Source organism: Nelusetta ayraudi, unplaced genomic scaffold (assembly GCF_046127955.1).
Source record: "Nelusetta ayraudi isolate G7.1 ecotype Tasmania unplaced genomic scaffold, CSIRO-AGI_Nayr_v1 ptg000018l, whole genome shotgun sequence".
NCBI lineage: Eukaryota > Metazoa > Chordata > Actinopteri > Tetraodontiformes > Monacanthidae > Nelusetta > Nelusetta ayraudi.
This window is the reverse complement of record NW_027466068.1, coordinates 4042403-4052491: the sequence shown is the minus strand read 5'-3', so window position 1 is coordinate 4052491 and position 10089 is coordinate 4042403. Positions and strand designations below refer to the sequence as shown.

Below are 10089 nucleotides of genomic sequence, written 5' to 3'. Positions count from 1 at the left end.
TCCCCGTTTCCTTCTCAGTGAGGATGCAAAAGAATGAAGGACTTTTAGTGTTATTATCGGGACCAAAAAATTCCCGAACTGTATTTTTTTTAAATGACTTAATGGCTGCACATGGCTGAAAATACACGTCTTCACCAGGCCTTGTCTTTCTGGGGGGGCAAAACTACTAACCATCCTGTGAACCGAATCACAGAATAAATCCGTTAATTTCTCCGGACGAAGAGCACATCTGGGGGCCACGCAGACAGACAGAAGGACGGAGGGGCGCTTCAACCGGCGGCTTCCCTTAATGAACGCAGCAGCGCTTGCTGGTTAACTTACCTCTGAATAATGTGTTTCTTACGGGGCCACTCGGGCCACGTTTGATGGATGGCCTTACAGAAGCCGGGTCAATTAGCCAGGCCGGGTTTCCCCCACGTCGGCGGCAGCCTCCGCCCGCAGAGAGCCCACCTCTGTCACGCGGCTGCGCGGTAATTAATCACCGGTGCGGGGTCTCCTCACCCCGCACCGCCGCGCACTAACAGCCGCTACGTGCGTTTGGCCCAAATTACATCCCCGTTCCTCTAATCTGGCTAATTGTCAGTATTAATAGCCGCAGGAGAAGAAACGTCTTTGACGTCAGAAAAAATGTTGAACTTGCACTGCACTCTAAATGCTAAAAAAAAAAAAAAAAAAAAAAAATTAAGCGATGGACGCTACGCCCGCATCGAACGTCATGTCGTTGGTGTAGCGGGAGTGGCGCCATTAACTAACTAGCTAACGCCACACTCAACTAAACTAGCTAATGTACATGAAACAGCATTCAGCAGCGCATTTTAATCGGGTATTGGCACTGTGGTGTGTGTTTGTTCAATGTGTACTAAAAATCGTGATGCTGTCGTCTGTGTTCCATTCAAAACTCGAAATGCTGTCAGTTTCCAGTTGGAAAAAAAAAAGGTACAACAGTGAACAACTGTACCGATGTAGAAATTTGTGTTCAACAGAACAAGTGCTTTGCATTTTAGCAGACTATAAGACAATTGGACACAGCTATACACTAAGTCTGACTAGGCCAGTTGGTCACTGATATCTGCATATCTGCTTAAAAAAACAATGGTTATGCCTAAACACTAAAAGGCACCTACAGATGTTTTGTTGTCATTTTTCACGAATTGAGCAAAACATTTTATTAGAAATCTATTAAATCCAAACACCAGAGAGCACTTGGGGCTTCTTGTTTCCCCACACATTCAATTTAAAAGTAAGTACATCACTGAAAAATAACCATATCATTATTCTGTTTTGTTCTCTTTTTCAATTCGTGATTACCTTCAAGTAGTAGGATAAGGCGAAAGTGTAAATAAAGATGTATGACTGTTGATATCTAAATCTGATGGTTTTTTTTTTTGTTTGTTTTTGTACAAAGCTGGCTGCACATACATGCACAATATGCCTTGGGTTACTTTGGAAACAGAGAATTACTTTTGAAATGTGATTCCTCTCGGACACATAATGTCTCGCGCTATGAAGCTGAAACTGTGCAATGCTCTCTCTCTCTCTCTCTCTCTCTCTCTCTCTCTCTCTCTCTCACTCTTTCTCTCTCTCTCTCTCTCACTCTCTCTCTCTCTCACACACGCACACACACACACACAACCCTACTGAGCACAGATTGAGAGGCAGGGACAGAGACGTCACTTGTGTTCACAGAACACACTCCTGTGGTCTGGACAAAAGCAGCAGGCTGACAGATGAGGTTTGTATCGGGGTTGGGGCAAGGGGTGTTGCTGCCGTGGTGTGTGTGTGTGTGTGTGTGTGTGTGTGTGTGTGTGTGTGTGTGTGTGTGTGTGTGTGTGTGTGTGTGTGTGTTCACACCTGTGTTGTGTATGGGTGCTTATGCATATGTGCATGCATGCATGTCTGAGTGTGTGTGCGTGCGTGTGTGTGTGTGTGTGTGAGACAGAGAGAAAGCGTATATGTGTGCTGTGTGTTTTATTGGATGTTGTGGGGGGGTGAGTCTCATGGGGCAGCTCTGTGTCTGTCCCATCTGCCACCCCACTCTACTGACACCCAGGGGAATGGCAGAAAGGGTGGGGAATTCATTTTGGGGGGGAAAAAAGGAAAGGGAGTCGGGGTCCAGTGGACTAATGGGCAACAATGACGGTTTTCCTGATGGCAAGCGGCAAAGGACAGTGGCCGAGCATGTGGAAGCCACTTTACCAATCTCCTTGACAAAACAGTCGGCTGCCCCCGTCAAGATCGGCCGCATGCTGCCTAATAAGGCACGCACACCCCTGAAATTAGGCCTCAAATAGCAAGGGGGTGCACTGTATTTCACACACACACACACACACACACACACATAAAAGATCATCACACACACAGATATTACATGCACCCGGGGCTAATGTCAGTCTAATGCATGGCCATGCTGTGGCCAGAGGGCTAATTGGGTATATAAACACAAACACATCCCCTGAGAGGCAGGAGGGGAAGGGCCTGTTTCCAGCTATATGCTGCCTTCATTGTTAGGAAGACACTCCTCAAACTTAAACATGGGACTCATCAGTATAGATAATGAAAGCTGACATGTGGCATCCAGCGGCTACGCACTCTTTCAAAACTGTGCATGCACAGTGTGAAGCGAGGTGTGGGGTAGTGGGCGGGGGGTGAGGGAGATGGTGGGGGACTCGGTGGCAGGTGGCATCTCATTTTGTCTCTACCCAAACTGTGATCACAAGACGGTAAACGGTGCCACTCGCAAACACAGCGGCATCCAAACAGCCGCGTGGGAGAGAAGCATATGGCTCTTGCACCACTGGGCAGAAGGAGCACTCAGCAAAGCTGAATGATGAGGTGGCAGCAACAAAGCTGACTTAACTTGTCAAATTAACGGCACATCAAACGAGGAGGGAGATGAAGAGGAGGAACAGGCGGTGGTGGCGGTGGCGGCGGTGGCGGCGGCAGCCTCGGCTCGTTTGTGACAAGTGCCACTCGATGTTTGGCGAGGACAACACGGGAGTGGAAAATGCTGTTGAGGTTCGATCAATAGCTATTTTCCAAATGGTATTCAGATTTCTTTACTGTGAGTGTGCTTGAAGTATAAATAACACTGGGAGCGCTCGAAAACAGTCCAAGAACTAAAGAATGGAAACATCACACTATGAAAGCTGCGTTCAGACTGCCAGCCAAAATCCGATTTTTAGCCCATCCACACTGAAACCGGATGGCTCCTGTAGTCTGAACAGTCACAAATCACACAAAATCCGATTTTTGCAAAACAGATTGAAACCACCTTCGGCGGGTAGTTTCAAATCGCATTCATTTGGACAGAGGCGTCTCAGTCTGAACAGCTACAAACACACCGATCGGTTTCGACAGTCTGTGACGTCAGTCTATGTGACGCCAATGGCCAATGCGCCAGACGAGAGAGCGCCATTCCAGGTGCGGAGTTGTAACATAATGGAGCAGGCAGAAGACGTAGGAAACACCAGTCCCTGGACAGAGGAGGAAACTCATTGCCTCATCAGTCTGTGGGGAGATAGCTCCATTCAAGCAAAGCTCGAGGGCATCGCAACAAGTCAATTAATTTTTTTTTCTGCTGTCGCAATTTTATGACGTCACACACTACACGTGCTGGCCGACGCCTCCACTCCGACGTTCCAACAGCAACCTGTCAGATCAATCAATTATGTGGCCCAGTCTGAACAGAGCCAGATCCCATTTGGACACTTGCTAAAAACAGTGTGGACAGTTAGCCCTAAAAATTAGATTTCAGAAGTAATCTGATTTGAATCAGATTTGCCTGCAGTCTGAACGCAGCCGAATAAAGGCCTCGTTGCTGACAAAGCAGAAGTGGAAACGTTGCATTAGCGGGTTAGCTAGGTTTCCCATCAGCTAGTTTAGCGAACATATGCTTAGCTATAGTGTCACATTTTTGTTAGTCTTTTTTCTGTTTGCTGCAACAACAACAAAAAAAAGAGAGAGAGAGAAAAAAACTTTGTCAGGAAAAAAGTGGTGGCTAAAAGAAAACCCTTTAGGATTTCCAATAATTTCAAAAGTGATTCTGGTGGTCAGTGATTTTGGGTTTGTGCTATACTATTGTCAAAATCAGGTCAACTCACGATAAGTGTACTGCATTTATGTATCCAAACGGCAGTTATGTGATGTTGGACTTATCTTCTGGCAGCAGCTGTTTCAGGCCACTGTCACTGTCACCAAAGTGAGGTGCTGATCCCCAGTCTGGTCCATAAATGCATCATAAAAGACACACGCTGGCATGCACACGTCCCCCATGCGTGCTTTGAGCCCCTGCGTTAACGAATCAGTTGCTGTTTCCTGGCATAACATTAATTACCCGATCAAAATAGAGTGGGTAATTAACTGCCCTTCCTTACCAGCGCTAATTACATTAGCAGAGAAGGGCCATTTGAGAGGGGCAAAAAGACAGGCGAGGAAGAAAGACAGGATGGCGGCGCAAAACAAAGACCAAGTGAGACACACGCCTCACTCTGTGTATATATATGAGTGTGTGTGTGTGTGTGTGTGTGTGTGTGTGTGTGTGTGTGTGTGTGTGTGTGTGTGTGTGTGTGTGTGTGTGTGTGGGTGTGTGTGAGTGTTGAGAGAGTGAGACAGAGGCAGAGAGGAGGAGGAGGAGGCCACATTGGAGGGAGACTCATGTGGTTCTCACTCGGGGCCCCCAGAGGCTCAGTCCTAAGAGAAAAGCCGGCTTACTGATGAGGAGAGGAGAGGAGAGGAGAGGGGAGGAGAGGAGAGGAGAAAGGGATGAGAGTGTTGTTGTTTATCTTGACATGCTCCACTCAGTCTTTAACGCTCGCATCACAATTAAGATGCTGCGGCTCATCAGCTATGTATACAAAACAGCGCGGCAGGGCTGCACGAGCGCACAGGTGATGAGAACAGAGGCAGAAAATAGATCCGGGAGCCAGAATGTGTGGAGCCTTGTTAGAAGATCAATAAATGAGTAATTTTCCCCCGACGCACATATCAAAAGACAAATTCACACTTTAATGTTGTGTAATCACTGATACAACTTGAATCGTCATCTGTGATGGGGTGGATGTTTTGTTTTTTTTCTCCTCCGTTTGTTTTATTTGGAGCACAAAGTAAAATTACACCTTGAAATATACAAATCACATTTGCACAATTTTTGTACCATTTCAAAAACAAAATAATAAAAAAGATGGCTTCAAAAACATAATAATAAAATTGCTAATAGTTTGTATTTAAATAAATAAAATTAACCAAGCTCTAAAAACATTTTCTGTTGTAAATATCGTCTCTTCTTTGTCTGGTTTGCCTGAGAATGAAGTTTGAGTCGTGATGACAGAAAACCAACGAGTAAGAACAACTTGATGTGGGCTGAACACGCCCCAGTCTTTGTTCACAGGAGCAGCTTGTGCTTGTCTTACTGTACTGCATAGAGACTACAGACCTGTAGATTGAGACATTTAACGGGAAATGGATTTTTTTTTGTATGGTGAACAAAACAAAATCAGCACACAGGTGTGACAAAGCATGCTATAATACGTAAAATTCAAAAAAAAAAAAAAAAAAAGGGCAAAGCTTGCTAACACAGTCATTTTTAGAGGAGGGTGTAACATCGAGACTTTGAAATGCAAAAAAAAAAACAACCCTGCAAATATGAGCTTGTTCTGTATCTTTTCTTTTTAGGTTTCTTCAATTTCTCACCAAAAATTCAATAGCATATGATTATTTGGCAAATTAATAAGCTACCGTTGGGATAACTTAATTTCATTGACAGCTGAAAAAAGGGTCTACTTTATAAAAAACACGTTTATATTATTCCCTAAACTAACTATAATAAGTTAAATTGCTTGTTCTTAAATAAATCAATATATGAATTCCTTTAGTAAATAACCCATGAGACAAAGAGTTTTCTCCCTTGTAAAACTGTAAGAGACCACAACCAAAAAAATAAGAGGTCTATTTGTCTGGAATGTAAATTGTCTTCAAAAAAGTCTTCTACAAAAAAAAGCTCTGACTAACTCACGGACAGTGTACACACACACACACACACACACACACACACACACACACACACACACACACACACACACGCACAGGCACACACACTTGCGGCGGCCACACATTGAGAAAACCCTGCTTCTTTTTGAGCCACAGCTTCACACGTCGACGTCGTCCCGCGGCCGTGGAGGGCCAAGCGAGTCTCCCAGCACGCTCTGGACGCTCTGGCCGAGAAGGTCGGAGCCAAGCGGTGGAAAAAACGAACCCCGTACTGCATCGTCATAGTGGAGCAGAGGCGAGCGGCGGATGCTTTAAAAGCTCAAAGTGAAGTCCAGATGAGTTCCTTCTGTGTTCCTCTCAGGAATGGAGACGCTCCGTGACACACACAGACAGACACCCTCACAGCAGCTTTGGTCCAGTCCGCTGTCTGTTCTCACTCTTTGTCTGTGGGGGAGCGGTGGGGGGAGGGGAGTTTGTGCGAGCGTGAGCCTCTGGGAACAGACGACTTGTCTTTGGACGTTTTTTAATACCCCGCTCGATTCATCCGCCTGGATGGAAGAGGGACTCAGAAACGGTTTTAACGTTTCTAAACTTTAACGCGGCCGCTGGGGACCAATTCTTTTTCTCTCTCTTCCTCTTCCCTTTTGTCCAAGTCCTCTTAATAACCAGAAGAAGGGCAATGTGAAGGGAAGTCTGGGGGTTGGGAGGGGTCAGATTTGGGGAGTGGCGAGGGGGGAGCGGATGGATGTGCTACATTGGGGGAGCAACCAGGCCCGTCATCACTGGAGAGGGGGGGAAAAAATATACAAAAGCTATATGATTCTAGTCAAGCAGGTGCAACACATCCAGCAAGCTGTTGTTTTCCATCGTGGTGGTCAGTCAAAGCTTTGGAGGGGTTAGTAGGAGCGCAGTGGTGGGGGGGCAGGCGGGGTTGCGGCGAGGGTTAAACTGCATTGGTGAGTTCAGACAGCGGGGTCAGGTAGTGAGTTGGATGGCTACCTCTGAAGCTGTTCCCCACCGAGGCGGGGCAGGCGGGGGAGGGCGAGCCCTGGGGTCGCAGCACGGGCGCAAAGGCGCTCTTCTGTTTAGCGGCGGATGGGAAGGAGGAGAAAGGCAAGAGGGACGAGGACGAGCTGGAGCTTCCCGGGATGGTGGGGCTGGAGGGCATGACTGTGGAGGGGAGAGAGAGGCAGCGGTGGTCAGTTCAGTGTTGGGTCGCAGTCACCAAAAACTGTGGCCAAGCCATGGACAAAACTCACACCTAAAACACTTTGGTTTTTTTTTTTTTATCTGTTGTTTTGAAACCAGACTGGGGAGACTTGAGGCCTTTCCTGTCATACCATCGGTTGACATTTCCACAACCCCAGAGAATCAGGAACTACAGTTTGCATCAGTCGACACCTGTCCATCATCCTGTGCCCTCCCACTCGCCTTTACCGATCTACTGGCAGGGCCAACGTTTCTCCGTGTCGAGAAAACAGGAAGGAGAAATGTTGATGGACAGTTTGATGACTCATTTTATCCCCTCCTTTTATCTGTTTTGTCCTTTTTGTTTGAGATGTGGCAATACATAATGCACCACAGATTTTTTTTCCCCATGTTGTACCAATTGATTTGAATATTGTTCCATCGTTTATATTATAATAATACTATATAATATTATATAGTTTATATAGAATGTCTTATAAACAAGGAGCACTTTTGCCAGCTTACATGCACCTCGTTAATAGCTCAGTTATCATTACTGTTGCAATTATCACTACAACGACTACTACTGCTCCTGCTACTTCTATAGCACAATTACCACTAAGGTTGATCGATCGAATGGTCTTACTGTAGGGGGTGCTAGTGGGCGAGGCGCTGCTGAAGCCGGGGGAACCAGGAACTCCCAGACTGGTCATGGGTACCGTCCCGTAGCCCCCAGTCATGCCGCCGCTGCCGCCGTAGCTGGACTGCTGCGGGGTGGATGCCGATGGGTAACCTCTCGGGGACAAGCTGCTGGAGTTCCTGATGTAACCTGGAGGGAAAATGAAAAAAAAAAAAAAGCCACCCACATGAGCTCTGGGCAGCTCCTCACCAGCGGAGGGAAACCTTGGGTGTGTCTGTTGTCAGCTCTCACTCACCTTGACTGCTCTGTCCGTGCTCCCCGATGCCGACGCCTAACTGGGACGGATAAGAGCCCAGGCCCATGACGCTGCCGTGAGCCGGTGAGCTGGGCAGCGCCTGCAGCTGGCTATGAGGGCGGGGGACACTGTAGAGAGCCTCGGCGATGTCGGCAGCACGCTTGATCAGCATGTCCTGCAGGAGATACGACAGATACTGCCAGTTAGGTGTGTTTCTTCACTGTGTGCTTCAGTCCCTTCACAAACCAAAAGGCAATGTTACGAAATACGAAAAACAAACTTTTAGACTCCTTTTTTTTTTTTTACCTTTATTTGCTATTCAATAATTGTTACATTTGTTTTGAATCAACTAACATGTTGATGATCGTGGTCATTTTTCTTTATGGCTGTTGAGCCAAATTTAATGTCTGCTGCCTCATATTTTTTCACTTTAGTTGGCCAATTCTTTTTGCAGCAGCAGCAGCAGCAGCAGCAGTGTATTCTACAGCTGGGCTGTCTGTCTGTTCCTTCGCTCCCTTTCTCACAAACCTGTTGTCCATTTTGTACCACTTAGTCCAGCTTGAGGAGGAAATCACCATTATAAATGACGCAAACTGGCGCGTCGCACACACACACACAACGCCATGAACACTGTTTTTGACAGTCAGGCAGGCAATCATATGATATATTGCTATATATTATATTTAATAATAATGATTAAACAATAATGAAATTATGATGACAATTTAAGGATAATTTAATATATTATTATATATTCATTTATTTGCATTTTTTTTCTTCTTCTTCACTCCAATTTTCTGTGGCCCCCGTAGCGACCCCTGGAGGGATGGTATGGGAGGGGGGCGTGGCCACCACTTTCAAACCCACTGTGTTAGAATATTCAGTGAGACTAACAGTGTTTTTTTCCATGGTGCAGTCGAGCTGCAGCTCACCTGATTACTGTGTGGAGTTGCATACACGGCCTCCACGAGGTCAGCAGCCCTCTTTAGTAGGAGCTCCTGCAAAGAACAACGATTTCTCTTAGAGTTTACTGAAATGGGAAGATGCTAGTTAGCCTTGTTGGGGGAAATGTGCTGGTCACACACCTTGGCTATTTTGTCTGGGTCTCCTGGATGTCGAGGAATGAGCTTCTGAAGGCGCTGGAAGCCGTAGTCAATGGTCGGCTCGTTTAGTGCTGGAACAGAGCATACAGGATTCTTATTTTATGGTGCATACATTTAAAAAAAAAAAACGAAAAAAATTGTTTCTTTTATTAACCTGTGTAGATAAAGCGCCCAGGCGCTCCCTTGCAGAACTGTTTTGACTTGTAAGAGAGCGTGACCTCTACAACTCCTGGGATGTGTCGAGGGGGTGTCTGGACGCGGATGGCGTGTGGCGTTATCAGCTGAAAAATATAAATGCAATAAAATAAAATACAGATCAGAAAATCTCGGTCACGGGCCAACACAAAGCGGTGAAAAGATTGTTTATTTAAATTGACAGGCGCTTTATTTCTTATTCTCAATAGTGATTCGATTGTGACAAAGATCTCGACCCACCTCACTCCAGACCAGCATGCTGCCAAACACCACCTGCAGGCCATCAAAGAAGTTCTCCCCGATGACAATGACCATGGCGCCGCCGTTGGTCCAGCCCTCGCTGGGGCTGATGGCTTTGACGCACGGGGTGGCTGCACAGAGGGAGGGAGGGAGAGGAGGGTAGAGTGTGGGTGAGGCTTAGTATGACGGTTCAACCACAACAAGGCTGTGTCCTCTATCGCCCCCAACTCACTGTATAGTCGCATATAGTGGATGCACCAATTTAGAGTGGTGTCCAAATCCTGAGTGAAGGTCGGTATTCACTACATAGTCAACTCGATAAGAATAGTGTACAACCAATGGTCACTAACCTGGCAACATATCCTATCATGCATTGCACTCATGCTGGCCCATAGGTAGAAAAGGCGAGCGTTATTTTATTTTATTTTATGTGGGAAAACGCT

At 46.3% G+C, this 10089-nt stretch overlaps 1 protein-coding gene across 4 annotated transcripts in view; it reads right to left on the bottom strand.

Moving 5' to 3' along the window:
* Positions 1-4977: 4977 nt before the first annotated feature.
* ebf2 (EBF transcription factor 2) overlaps positions 4978-10089 on the bottom strand; it is a 36079-nt gene continuing 30967 nt past the window's right edge. For 2 of the 4 annotated variants that reach the window (XM_076025934.1, XM_076025935.1), the window contains exons 9-16: positions 9647-9777; positions 9366-9492; positions 9194-9282; positions 9041-9106; positions 8109-8283; positions 7820-8002; positions 6985-7155; positions 4978-6767 (exon numbers count right to left, since the gene is read on the bottom strand). In XM_076025934.1, coding sequence (XP_075882049.1) covers positions 6736-6767; positions 6985-7155; positions 7820-8002; positions 8109-8283; positions 9041-9106; positions 9194-9282; positions 9366-9492; positions 9647-9777 — 974 coding nt within the window. In that variant the 3' untranslated portion in view covers positions 4978-6735. Of the gene's footprint in view, positions 7156-7819; positions 8003-8108; positions 8284-9040; positions 9107-9193; positions 9283-9365; positions 9493-9646; positions 9778-10089 lie in introns of all 4 variants that reach the window. The other 2 variants (XM_076025932.1, XM_076025933.1) reach the window with 1 other exon arrangement.